At 28.9% G+C, this 11,008-nt stretch overlaps 4 protein-coding genes across 8 annotated transcripts in view; all 4 read right to left on the reverse strand.

Annotated features, from left to right (window-relative positions):
- Positions 1–1,831: 1,831 nt before the first annotated feature.
- Positions 1,832–2,986, reverse strand: LOC115243878 (odorant receptor 4-like). Its single transcript, XM_029821165.1, has 4 exons — positions 2,830–2,986; positions 2,377–2,688; positions 2,020–2,152; positions 1,832–1,899 (listed from the first exon to the last, which is right to left on the reverse strand). Exons 2-4 carry the CDS (start codon positions 2,529–2,531, stop codon positions 1,846–1,848), a joined length of 342 nt encoding a protein of 113 aa, XP_029677025.1. The 5' UTR covers positions 2,532–2,688; positions 2,830–2,986; the 3' UTR covers positions 1,832–1,845.
- Positions 2,987–5,198: 2,212 nt separating this feature from the next.
- LOC115243882 (odorant receptor 13a-like) lies at positions 5,199–8,273 on the reverse strand. The gene is made up of 9 exons (XM_029821170.1): positions 7,577–8,273; positions 7,306–7,422; positions 7,040–7,157; positions 6,592–6,853; positions 6,281–6,403; positions 6,064–6,154; positions 5,847–5,983; positions 5,558–5,690; positions 5,199–5,429 (listed from the first exon to the last, which is right to left on the reverse strand). Exons 1-9 carry the CDS (start codon positions 7,892–7,894, stop codon positions 5,376–5,378), a joined length of 1,353 nt encoding a protein of 450 aa, XP_029677030.1. The 5' UTR covers positions 7,895–8,273; the 3' UTR covers positions 5,199–5,375.
- A 105-nt stretch (positions 8,274–8,378) lies between these two features.
- Positions 8,379–9,630, reverse strand: LOC115243879 (odorant receptor 13a-like). The gene is made up of 3 exons (XM_029821167.1): positions 9,003–9,630; positions 8,708–8,840; positions 8,379–8,502 (listed from the first exon to the last, which is right to left on the reverse strand). The coding sequence occupies exons 1-3, from the start codon at positions 9,152–9,154 to the stop codon at positions 8,449–8,451; spliced, it is 339 nt and encodes a 112-aa protein (XP_029677027.1). The 5' UTR covers positions 9,155–9,630; the 3' UTR covers positions 8,379–8,448.
- A 1,165-nt stretch (positions 9,631–10,795) lies between these two features.
- The window catches only part of LOC115243873 (single-stranded DNA-binding protein 3), a 20,558-nt gene continuing 20,345 nt past the window's right edge, over positions 10,796–11,008 (reverse strand). For 2 of the 5 annotated variants that reach the window (XM_029821150.1, XM_029821147.1), the window contains one exon: positions 10,797–11,008. In XM_029821150.1, coding sequence (XP_029677010.1) covers positions 10,898–11,008 — 111 coding nt within the window. In that variant the 3' untranslated portion in view covers positions 10,797–10,897. The other 3 variants (XM_029821149.1, XM_029821148.1, XM_029821153.1) reach the window with 3 other exon arrangements.

Raw genomic sequence — 11,008 nt, forward strand, 5'->3', positions numbered from 1 at the left:
CGCTCTTCCTTCCTTCCCCACTACGTTCCACATAACAATCAAACGAGTTTCCATGATTGATGTACGCCTACAATAAGTATATGTCTCATGTACATATAACGTAACAGCAAATAAACAGTCTTTGACAAGCTGACCCTTTTGGAAAGGTTTGTCGGCTTGAATGCAAGTATATTGAATATGCGACTAAAAAATGTGACAGTCTTGATCGAACAATCCGGTGATACTACTTATTATGCATGTGCGTTTCTATTTTCCAGCGATAGAAAAAAAGTACAGTATTTTTATAATATTGAACTAATAAAGTTTGCATATATAACTACTTCATTTTTTATCACAAATATATAGCTATACAATGTAACTTCACTTACTTGTCAATCTGGAGCAAAACTTTAATTTTTTATAAAAATTCGACGGTAACTCATTATCTTAATTAAATCTAATTTTTCTCATTATTGAAATTAACAATATTAGGTAATTATTGAAATTAAAAGTAAAATATATTATTTTGATTGAATATATATATGGCACTTATATAATTATTTTATTATATCGGCTATAATGAAAATGTAAATTAATTGCAAAGGGCAAAGAAATCGGGCGAAAATGAGAGATAAATGTTGCTTCGAAAATACGCTTGTGTTCATCATTCAACGGATTATAGAAAAACCAACTAATCTGTTTTATAAGTTTTTTCCACGGAAAATTATACGCAACTTAATTTATAAACCTATACGTATATATATGCTTTTTCCTCAAATCTTTCAATCGCATTTGATAAAATGTAGATCGCACATACGTGATTTCATGCCGAAACTGAATTACTATATCTTAAACTCTGCTACTACTCCTTTTAATAGACCAGTGCGCAGACTTCTATATATGGTAGATTGAAATCAACTATATATAGTGTAATCAACCAGGCTGTTAATCGATACTTATCTTTGAAGAGAAAGCTACAATATTTTATATAAAAGTTTTGATTTTTATAAATATTTGATACACATTTAATAACATAAAAATATAGTTTAAATTAAAAATTATATTTAACCTGATAGAAAAGTCTAGTTAATGTTTCTAAAAAAATAAGAGAAACAGATTATATGTACTTATTGAAAAAATTTGATATTTCTTCCTTTAGAATATCTACTTGAACAGCCTAGTATGCTACAAGTCATTGTCGTTTTTATTCTTATATGTGCATTATATATACACTTAATATTATTTAGTTTATTTTTACTTTAAAATGTTTTAAACATATATGTTTAAAACGAATGAATAGCATTTAAATGACATATATCGAATTCTGCAATGCCCGGTATGACATTCTGCCCAATTGTAAACGACTACCCTTGTTTCACATTTCATTATATGAGACATAGCAGTGTATTAGTAGTCTAGTATATTGTATATAGAAGTCTGTGAACCAGTGTTTTCTTATTCTTTTCTCTGAGATAAAAACCATTAAAAACAAATCATTCCACCCCATATTTGTTATAATTAAAACCTAACTTACTTTTATCTAAAACAGCAATACAGAATTAAACACGCAATATTGCAACAAGAACTCTCTTTTCTTCTCGTTTACCCATTCATATTACAACATTCATATCAATTGTACTTAATGATGTAGTATCATGCACCCAAAAAAAATTTTCATAAAATATGTATATTTTAACGAATGAATATGTAAAAATATTGATAATAAAATAAAATTTTATTGCTTTTATAATTATGCCTCATTTTAAACAATATAAAATATTAATATATTGTTATTTTTTATAATTTTCAATATATTTTTATTCAAATTTTCATTATTGCACTATATATACTGTAATCACCATTGATTCATTCATTGAAGGACGCTAGCACCGTAAAATATGACATTGCGGCTTGCAGGATCTATTAAAAAAATTTACAATTTTAAATTTGTCTGATAAAATATGTTACATATATAGAATATTCATGTCTGAATCTTTATAATATTGTAATATCTATCATATATTACGATAAATGCTTTACCGTTGTGAAATTTTGCAAAGAATATACATATATCTGGCAGGCAGTCACAGTACTGGCTTCGATGCCTTTTCTCATCACGATCAAGAACATTTTTTGCCTCTTGACAGGTATTTTATACCACGCATTATTGTAACTATAAAATTAATGTACGACGATTATTCGTAAATTAACATCCGGTAGGCTTGCATAATAACACAAGAAACAAGAAAAAACTTTTATTATACACAATGTAAACGTAATAAATATAACAATACAATAGTAATCACAAGAAGCGATTAAATTCAAAAAAATATTTTAATACGAAAAGTAAATTTCTTATATCGATTAAAACAATTTGCAACTCTGATATTAACTTACATCTTGTCACGAATATCGATACTGTGATCCATCAGTTTCTGTCCTTGGAGACTAAAGCAGAACAAGTAATATAATTGAGCAACAATAAAGAGAAAATATCTTGTCGCTTCCGCTATATTAAGATGCAACTGAGTCGAGACCTTAAGTGAATACATGCATTTTTAGACCTGCATCATATTTTTCAGAATTCTCATATATGAAACTAATTGCAAATAACTTACTTGCAATAAAGTAATGCTAACAGCAACCGTAACTATTGTAAGTTGTATAGCGAATGATATCGAAAATACACTTTCAATGAGTTTCGCAAATCTATAGGAAGAATAAAACAGATAAATAAAATTTATAAATTTATCATCTGTCGTGAGTATTAAGGATTGTTTATTAAATGACATTAAAATTAATAAAAAAAAAAAATTTTTCGCTTTTATCAAGATATGGTTACAAACTCACTGTAGAGCTTTTCGATGAATATGAATTGAAAATACAAAATGTTTATGATATACATCGTCCAGAAAATCAATCGGGCTTCTGTTCGCGACGTTACATTTATACGTCATATGTTCAAATCTAAATCTACAAATATCCAGGAAAAAAGTATCATTATAAATTTTGAAAAATTTGTAATTTTTTGTCTTGTAAGTGAACATACGAGAAAAAGAAATTATTATAAAATTTGATTTATCTCCTAAATATAAGATATATACCATTGTTTGCAAAATATAAATAATTATAATATAATACCCAACCACTGCGAAAAGACCGCAGACGTGATTGATGTAAGTAAAGAACATACAATCGTGTGCGATTAATCCCGTCACAGATATCACAAGGATAATTAGCATATCGCAAAAAATATAGTAGTAATATATCTCTTCGTCAACGAAATAGTACGCTGGCCATATTAACATTATTGGACGTGAAGTATTTAGAGGAAAGACTGCATCCATGATACGTGGCCAGAAACAAGTTGCTCCAAATGAAACAGCAGTTACATACAAGTACGCTACAATAAAAGTCACCATTTCGTAAAAAACTGATGTCTGCTCTCAGAAATGTTTATATTTATATAAATGTTTAATAAGTTTTTATACAAGGTGTCCGACATGTAAGTAATCAAACGAAAGGTGGAGATAGATTGGATCAAACTGAGTCGAAAAGTCCTGAACCATTCTTTTTTATAACGCTTAATAAAGGAGTTATTATTGAGTAAAGTTCTTTCGTTTGGCTACTTACATGTCGGACACCCTGTATATACATCCTTATTATAATAAAAGCCAGTTGAATGTTTCTCCGCGTTATCTCTTTAAAAAATTTCTTAAATAAAAACAGAAGAGTTACTTGCAGGAATATATCAACACGTATCGCCTGCCATTCTCGGCATACTTTTTCATAATCTCACGTTCTTCCTGAGTCTTGAAAATATCCCAGTTTTCGAATAACTGATCAGTGAGATTTTTAATCTAAAAACACATCATCGATATTTGATATCTTGGATACAGTATTTTTAACAGCTATAAAAACATATAAATAAAATCAAAATAAGATTTTATAATTCGTGTCTATAGTTTAAAATTAAATACAGTTTATATGTAAAATGATGTTGAGATAAAATATACTTTCTGATTGTTAAAGCGAAATGTGAGCACTTTCACCAGAATATTCCACATTAAGATATGTGTAGGTAAAGCTTCAAAAATACATTGTTCGTCTTCGCACATCAAAAGTTTTGCTATCTGTAAAATGTACTTATCATTTATAAAAAAAACAAAAATTTTAAAAGCATGAAATGCCTTAAAACTTCGAACAATCTATTTAATATAACACAGAATCTGATTCAATATTAAACACTCAAAAAATTCTCTTGTCAATAATTAACATTACCTGCGTAATGAAACTATTAATCAAACATGTGAATACCAAAGCCAAAAAAAATAGTCTCGCTTTTGGCTTCTGATAAGGCCACTGACCGATTATTGATAAAAATCTTCTATTAATATCATAATAATAATCTCTTTTATGTTTCATACTTTTCGAGAAATGTTTTCTATTCCACGCCAGAACCACGTTTGATTATTCGATAGATACCTTAGAAAACCTTTTACGCGCTCGCGTGTAGCGGAGAACAAATTAATATTTCATATAACCCTTCCGCTCTTTCTTCCTTCCCCACTACATTTCGCATAGCAATAAAACGAGTTTCCATGATTGATATACACTTACAATAAGTATATGTCTCGTATATGTCACATATAAAGTAACAGCAAATAAATAGCCTTTGACAAGCTGACCCTTTTGGAAAAGTCCGTCGACTTCAACGTAAATACATTGAATATGTGATAAAAAAATATGACAGTGTCTTAATCGAACAGTTTGGAAATACTATTTGTTGTGAGTGTGCGGTTCAATTCTTCACCGATAGAAAAGTACATTATTCCTATAATATTTGACTAGTAAAGTTTGCGTATATATAACTACTTCATTTTTTCATTATAAATATCTTGCTGTACAATGTAGCTTTATTTACTTGTCAATCTGAAGTAAAACTGATTACTTCATAAAAATTTGACGGTAACTCATTATTTTAATTAATTTTTGTCATTATTAAAATTAAAAATAAAATTTTATTCTGGTAGAATATATATGGCACTTATGAAATTATTTTCTTTATGTTACTAAATACTCGTACTATAGATATCTATAATTATATAAATAATACTGCGTGCAGCTAATAATAGCAATAAATAAATAATAATGAGTAGTATTACGCAACTAGAAAAAGAAAACTATAGTAATACGTATATTGTAGATTGTTGAGTGAATTGTTGAGTAGATATGTATAGAAATATCGATAACAAAATAAAATTTTTTTGTTTTTAGGTTGACATATTTTAAACAATATAAAATATAAATATATTAATTCTAATATAATTTGGAATACTATACTCCTGCAGGACTTTTCAGCATTATTTCACTACGTATGCTATATCACCGTCAAGTCATTCACTGAAGGATGCTAGCACCGTAAAGTAAGACATCGCTGATTGCAGAACCTATATTAAAAAAATTAAAATTTGTATGTTTTTGTCTGTGTGTGTGATTATACAATATGTTACATACGTATATTATTTATGGGCCTATTCTTATGGTATTGCAATATCTTTCACAATAATTACATTACCGTTGTGAAATTTTGCAAAGAAAATACATATATCTTGCAGGCAGTTAAAGTACTGGCTTCGATGCTTTTTCTCATAGTAAACAAAAGCAATTTTTGTCCCTTCACAGGTATCTCATACCACGCGCTATTATATCTACAAAATTAACATTTAACAAAGATTATGCAATAAATATTACAATGTACAATAATAATTATAAAAAGTGATTAATATTCTTTAAATATTTTATATAGAAAGGAAAATTTCTATATGAACCAAAGTTAATTTAATCGAACTGTGATATTATCTTACATCTTGTCACAAATTTCGATACTATGATCTATCAGTTTTTGTCCTTGAAAGCTGAAGCAGAATAAGTGGAATAATTGAGCAAGTATGTAGACGAAGTATCTCATCGCTTCCATTAAATCATTCAACTGCATCGAGAACTTAAGTAAAATCACATGTTTTAGTTCTACATTATATTTTTTTATTCTCTCATATATTTATTTAATTATAAATAACTTACTTGAAGTAAACTAACACTAATAGACATTGTAGATATCATAAGTTGAATGGCGAATGGTACGGAAAAAGCATTTTCAATGAGTTTTGCAAATCTATAGTAAAAATATAATAATAAACACAGTTAAATAAAACTTATAAACATATCGTGATTATTAAAAATTGTTTATAATATCGTTTAAAAATTCCTGAAAGAAATCACGATATTGTTATAAACTTACTGCAGAGCTTCTCGATGAGCATGAATCGAAAATGTAATATTTTTATGATATAAATTATCCGGACAATCAATCAGACTACTTCTCGCGATATCACATTTGTCTAATGCATTTTTAAATCTAAATCTGAAAATATCCAGGCACAATACATCGTTATAATTTTTGCAAAATTTATTGATTTTGTAATTGAACGTATGAGAAAAAAAGAATTATATATTTTCTGAGTATAAATTATAAAATATATCGTTAAATAATATATCGTTAAATAATATATCGTAAAGATATCGTTTGCAAAGTATATAAATAATCATTACCCGACCACTGCAAAAAGGCCGCAAACGTGTTCGATGTAAATAAAAAACATGCAATCGTGCGCAATTAATCCGGTCATACATATCAAGGCAGTAATTAACATATGGCAAAAAATAAAATAGAAATATTGCTCTTCGTTAACGAAATAATGCGCTGGATATGCTAACATTATTGGACGTGAAGTATTTAAAGGAAATACGATGTCCATGATACGTGGTACGAGAGAAGTTGTTATAAATGAAACGGTAGATACATAACAGTACGCTGCAACAAGAGAGAATTTCGTCAACAATAGATGTCTACTATTTCACAGACGTTTAAATTTATACGATCGTTTAATACGTTTCTATGCATCCTTATTGTAATTAATGTTGAACGCAAACGGCTGCTCACGCTCATATTTGTTTCTACAGAAAAAAGTTTTTAATTAAAAATAACGGAGTTACTTGCAGGCATATATCAACGAGTACCACCTGCCATTCTCGGCATATTTTTTCAGAATCTCACGTTCTTCCTGAGTCTCAAGAGTATCCCAGTCTACGAATAAGTGATCAGTGAGATCTTTAATCTACAAACATCACCGATACATTTGATATCTTGAATATAATATTCTCAACAGCTACAAAAATATAAGCAAAAATCAAAACAAAGAATTTGCAATTCGCATTTATAGTTTCAAATTAGATATATAGCCAAGTTACACTGATAGAACGTACTTTCTCGCTGTTAAATCGATATGCGAGCACTTTTACTAGAGAATTCCATACCAACAAATGGGGAGGTAAAGTTTGAAAGATACACTGTGTATCTTCGCATACAAAAATTTGTGCTATCTGGAAAATGTATTTGCATGCACTTGCTTACATTGAAAAAGCGTATAAATATCAAAAACATACTAACAATCACTTCCATTATATAAGATAATGTCGTGAGATAAAATCTCAACGAAGTTACATGCTGAAAAAATTTTCTTGTCGATAATGTTACCTGTGTAAAAAGACAATTAGCCAAAACTATGACTACCAAAGCCAAAAAGGATAATCTCATTCTCGGCTTCTGATAAGGCCACTGACCGATCATCCACAAGTATCTTTTACCAATATCGTAATAATAATTCCTATTCTGTTCCATATTTTTCAACGAAATAATATCTGTTTGCCACAACAACATCGCTCGAATATCTGATGTAAACTCTCCCTCGCGCAGTCTTTCCCGTCGCGGAGAATAAATTAATATTTCATATAACGCTCCCGCTCTTCCTATTATGTTCGACATAGCAATCAAACGAGTTTCCATGACTGACATACACCTACAATAACTATATGTCTCGTATAAATATAATGTAAGCGAAAATGAATAGCGTTTAACAAGCTGACCCTTTTAGAAATGATCGTCGACTTGAACGCAAGTGTATTGAATGTGCGACTAAAAAATGTGATAATATTAATCATATCGAATAGTCCAGTGATGCTACTTATTGTGCATGCGGTCCAATTTTTAGCAACGGAAAAGAGTACGGTTTTCTTATTAATATTCGATTGCCTAGTGAAGTTTACATATACCAGCTGCTTTTTCTCAATCATAAAATTTCTATTGTACAATGTTGTTTTACTTACCTGTTAATCTGGAGAAATTTGATTTCTTCATTAATTTTCAACAGTAATTTGAGTATATTAATTAATTTTTATCATTATTGACAAATTAGAAGTAAAATATTATATCCGTTAAAATATGTATGGAGCTTATATAATTATTTTATTGTTTATGTTGCACTAAATGCTATTCTCGTAAAAATATATAATTATATAAATAATAATGTGTACCATGTGTACGTGAATTCGTAAATGATCATCGTCGAGTTATTCACTGAAGGATGCTAGCACAGTAAAGTACGATACCGCGGTTTGCAGAACCTAAATTAGAATAATCAAAAATTTTACATTTAACTGATTATACAATATGTTACATATATGTATTGGGTTAAACGGAAAGTTCGTGCCGTTTTTTCGGTCTTCATCTGTTAGCAAAAAACGAAACGAACTTTCCGTTCAACCTAATACAATATTTATGTGCCTATCTTTATCATATTGTTATATCTCATCACGATAAATGCTTTACCATTGTGAAATTTTGCAAAGAAAATACATATATCTTGCAGGCAGTCACAGTACTGGCTCTGGTGCTTTTTCTCATCGTAATCAAAAGCAATTTCTGTTCCTTTACGGGTATCTCATACCACGCGCTATTATATCTACAAAATTAACATTTAATACAAATGCAATAAATCTTATAATGTACAATAATAATTATAAAAAATGATTAAATTTCTGTAAATAATCTATATAGAAAATAGATCTTCTACATCGACCAAAACTAATTTATTATCTGATTTCTTACTTTGATAATATCTTACATTTTGTCACAAATATTGAGACTATGATCTATCAGTTTTTTCCCTTGAAAGCTGAAGCAAAACAAGTGGAATAATTGAGCAAGTATGTAAAGGAAGTGTTTCATCTTTTCAATTAAACCAATGAACTGCATCGAAAGCTTAAATAATATCATATGTTTTAGTCCAGCAATATATTTTTCAGGACTCTCATATATGTAGTGATATAAATGTAAATAATTTACTTGCAGTAAGGTAACGCTAAGACCAATCGTAACTATTATGAGTTGCAGAGCGAATGATATCGAAAAGATATTTTCAATAAGTTCCGCGCACCTATAAAAATGATACAAGAATAATGAGTTAAATAAAATACATAAATCGTGATTATTAAAAAATGTTCATTAAATAGCTTTAAAATTGATGAGACAAATTCATCACGATATCGTTTCAAACTTACTGCAGAGTTTCTCGATAAGCCTGAATTGATAATGCAATATTTTTATGACAAACATCATCAGAGCAATCAATCAGACTGCTTCTCGCGATGTTACGTTTATATAATACATGTTCAAATCTAAATCTGCAAATATCCAGGCATAAAAAATCTTTATAAATTTTAGAGAATTTTTAATTTTTGCTTATCAAACAAACATACAAGACAAAAAAAATTATCATTAAAGAATTGTATTTATTTTTTGCCAAGTTATCTTCATTAATATAATAATATATTTAATAATATATATTTTGCCAATATAACTATTTGTATTTATAAATAATTACCCGACCACTTCAAAAAGGCCGCAAACGTGTTGGATGTAAATAAAGAACATGCAGTCGTGCGCGATTAATCCGGTTATACATACGAAGGTACAAATCATCAAGTGGCAAAAAATGTAATAGAAATATTGCTCTTCGTCAACGAAATAGTACGCTGGACATACTAACATTATTGGACGTGAAGTATTTAGGGGAAAGACTGCATCCATGATACGTGGTATGAGAGAAGATGCTGTAAATGATATAGCAGTTACATATACGTATGCTGCAACAAAAATAAATTTCGTCAAGACTAGATGTCTACTATTTCATAGACTAAAGTCATAGATTTAAATTTATATGAACGTTTAATATAATATTTTCTATGCATTCTTATTATAATTAATATCGGACAAACAAACTAGCACTCATATTTATCTCTATAAAAAAAAAATTTTTAATTAAAAATAACGAAGTTACTTGCAGGAATATATCAATGAGTACCATCTGCCATTCTCGGCATATTTTTTCAGAATCTCACATTCCTCCTGACTTTTAAGAATATTCCAGTCTAGGAATAAATGATCAGTGAGATCTTTAATCTATAAACGTCACCGATATATTTGATATCTTGAATATAATATTCTCAACAAATACAAAATTATATAAGCAAATATTAAAACTTAAATTTTGCATTCACATCTATAGTTTTGAATTAAACATGTAACCAAGTTACACTGATAAAACATACTTTCTGGCTGTTAAATCGATATGTAAACACTTTCACTAGAGAATTCCACACTAACAAATGTACAGGTAAAATTTGTAAGATACACTGTATGTCTCCGCAAATGAACATTTGTGCTACCTAAAAAGTATATACTTGCATGCATTCACGCATGAAAAAACGTAAATTTTAAAAATATATGACATAATCCAAATATTCTGTTCAATACAGCATATCAAATTTCAGCAAAGTATCGAAAAATTTTCTTTTGTCGATAATGTTACCTGTGTAAAGATACAACTGAGCAAAACTATCAATATCAAAACCAAAAAGGATAGTCTCGTTCTCGGATTCTGGTAAGGCCACTGACCGGTCATCCACAAGAATCTTTTAGCAATATCGTAATAATAATTTCTGTTGTGTTCCATATTTTTCAATGAAATAATATCTGTTTGCCACAACATCGCTCGAATATCTCTGTAAACCCTCCCTCGTGCACTTTTTTCCGTCGCGGAGAATAAATTAATATTTCATATAACGCTTC

The sequence above is a fragment of the Formica exsecta genome, unplaced genomic scaffold (assembly GCF_003651465.1).
Source record: "Formica exsecta isolate Colony F162 unplaced genomic scaffold, ASM365146v1 scaffold744, whole genome shotgun sequence".
In the NCBI taxonomy this organism is placed as follows: Eukaryota; Metazoa; Arthropoda; class Insecta; order Hymenoptera; family Formicidae; genus Formica; species Formica exsecta.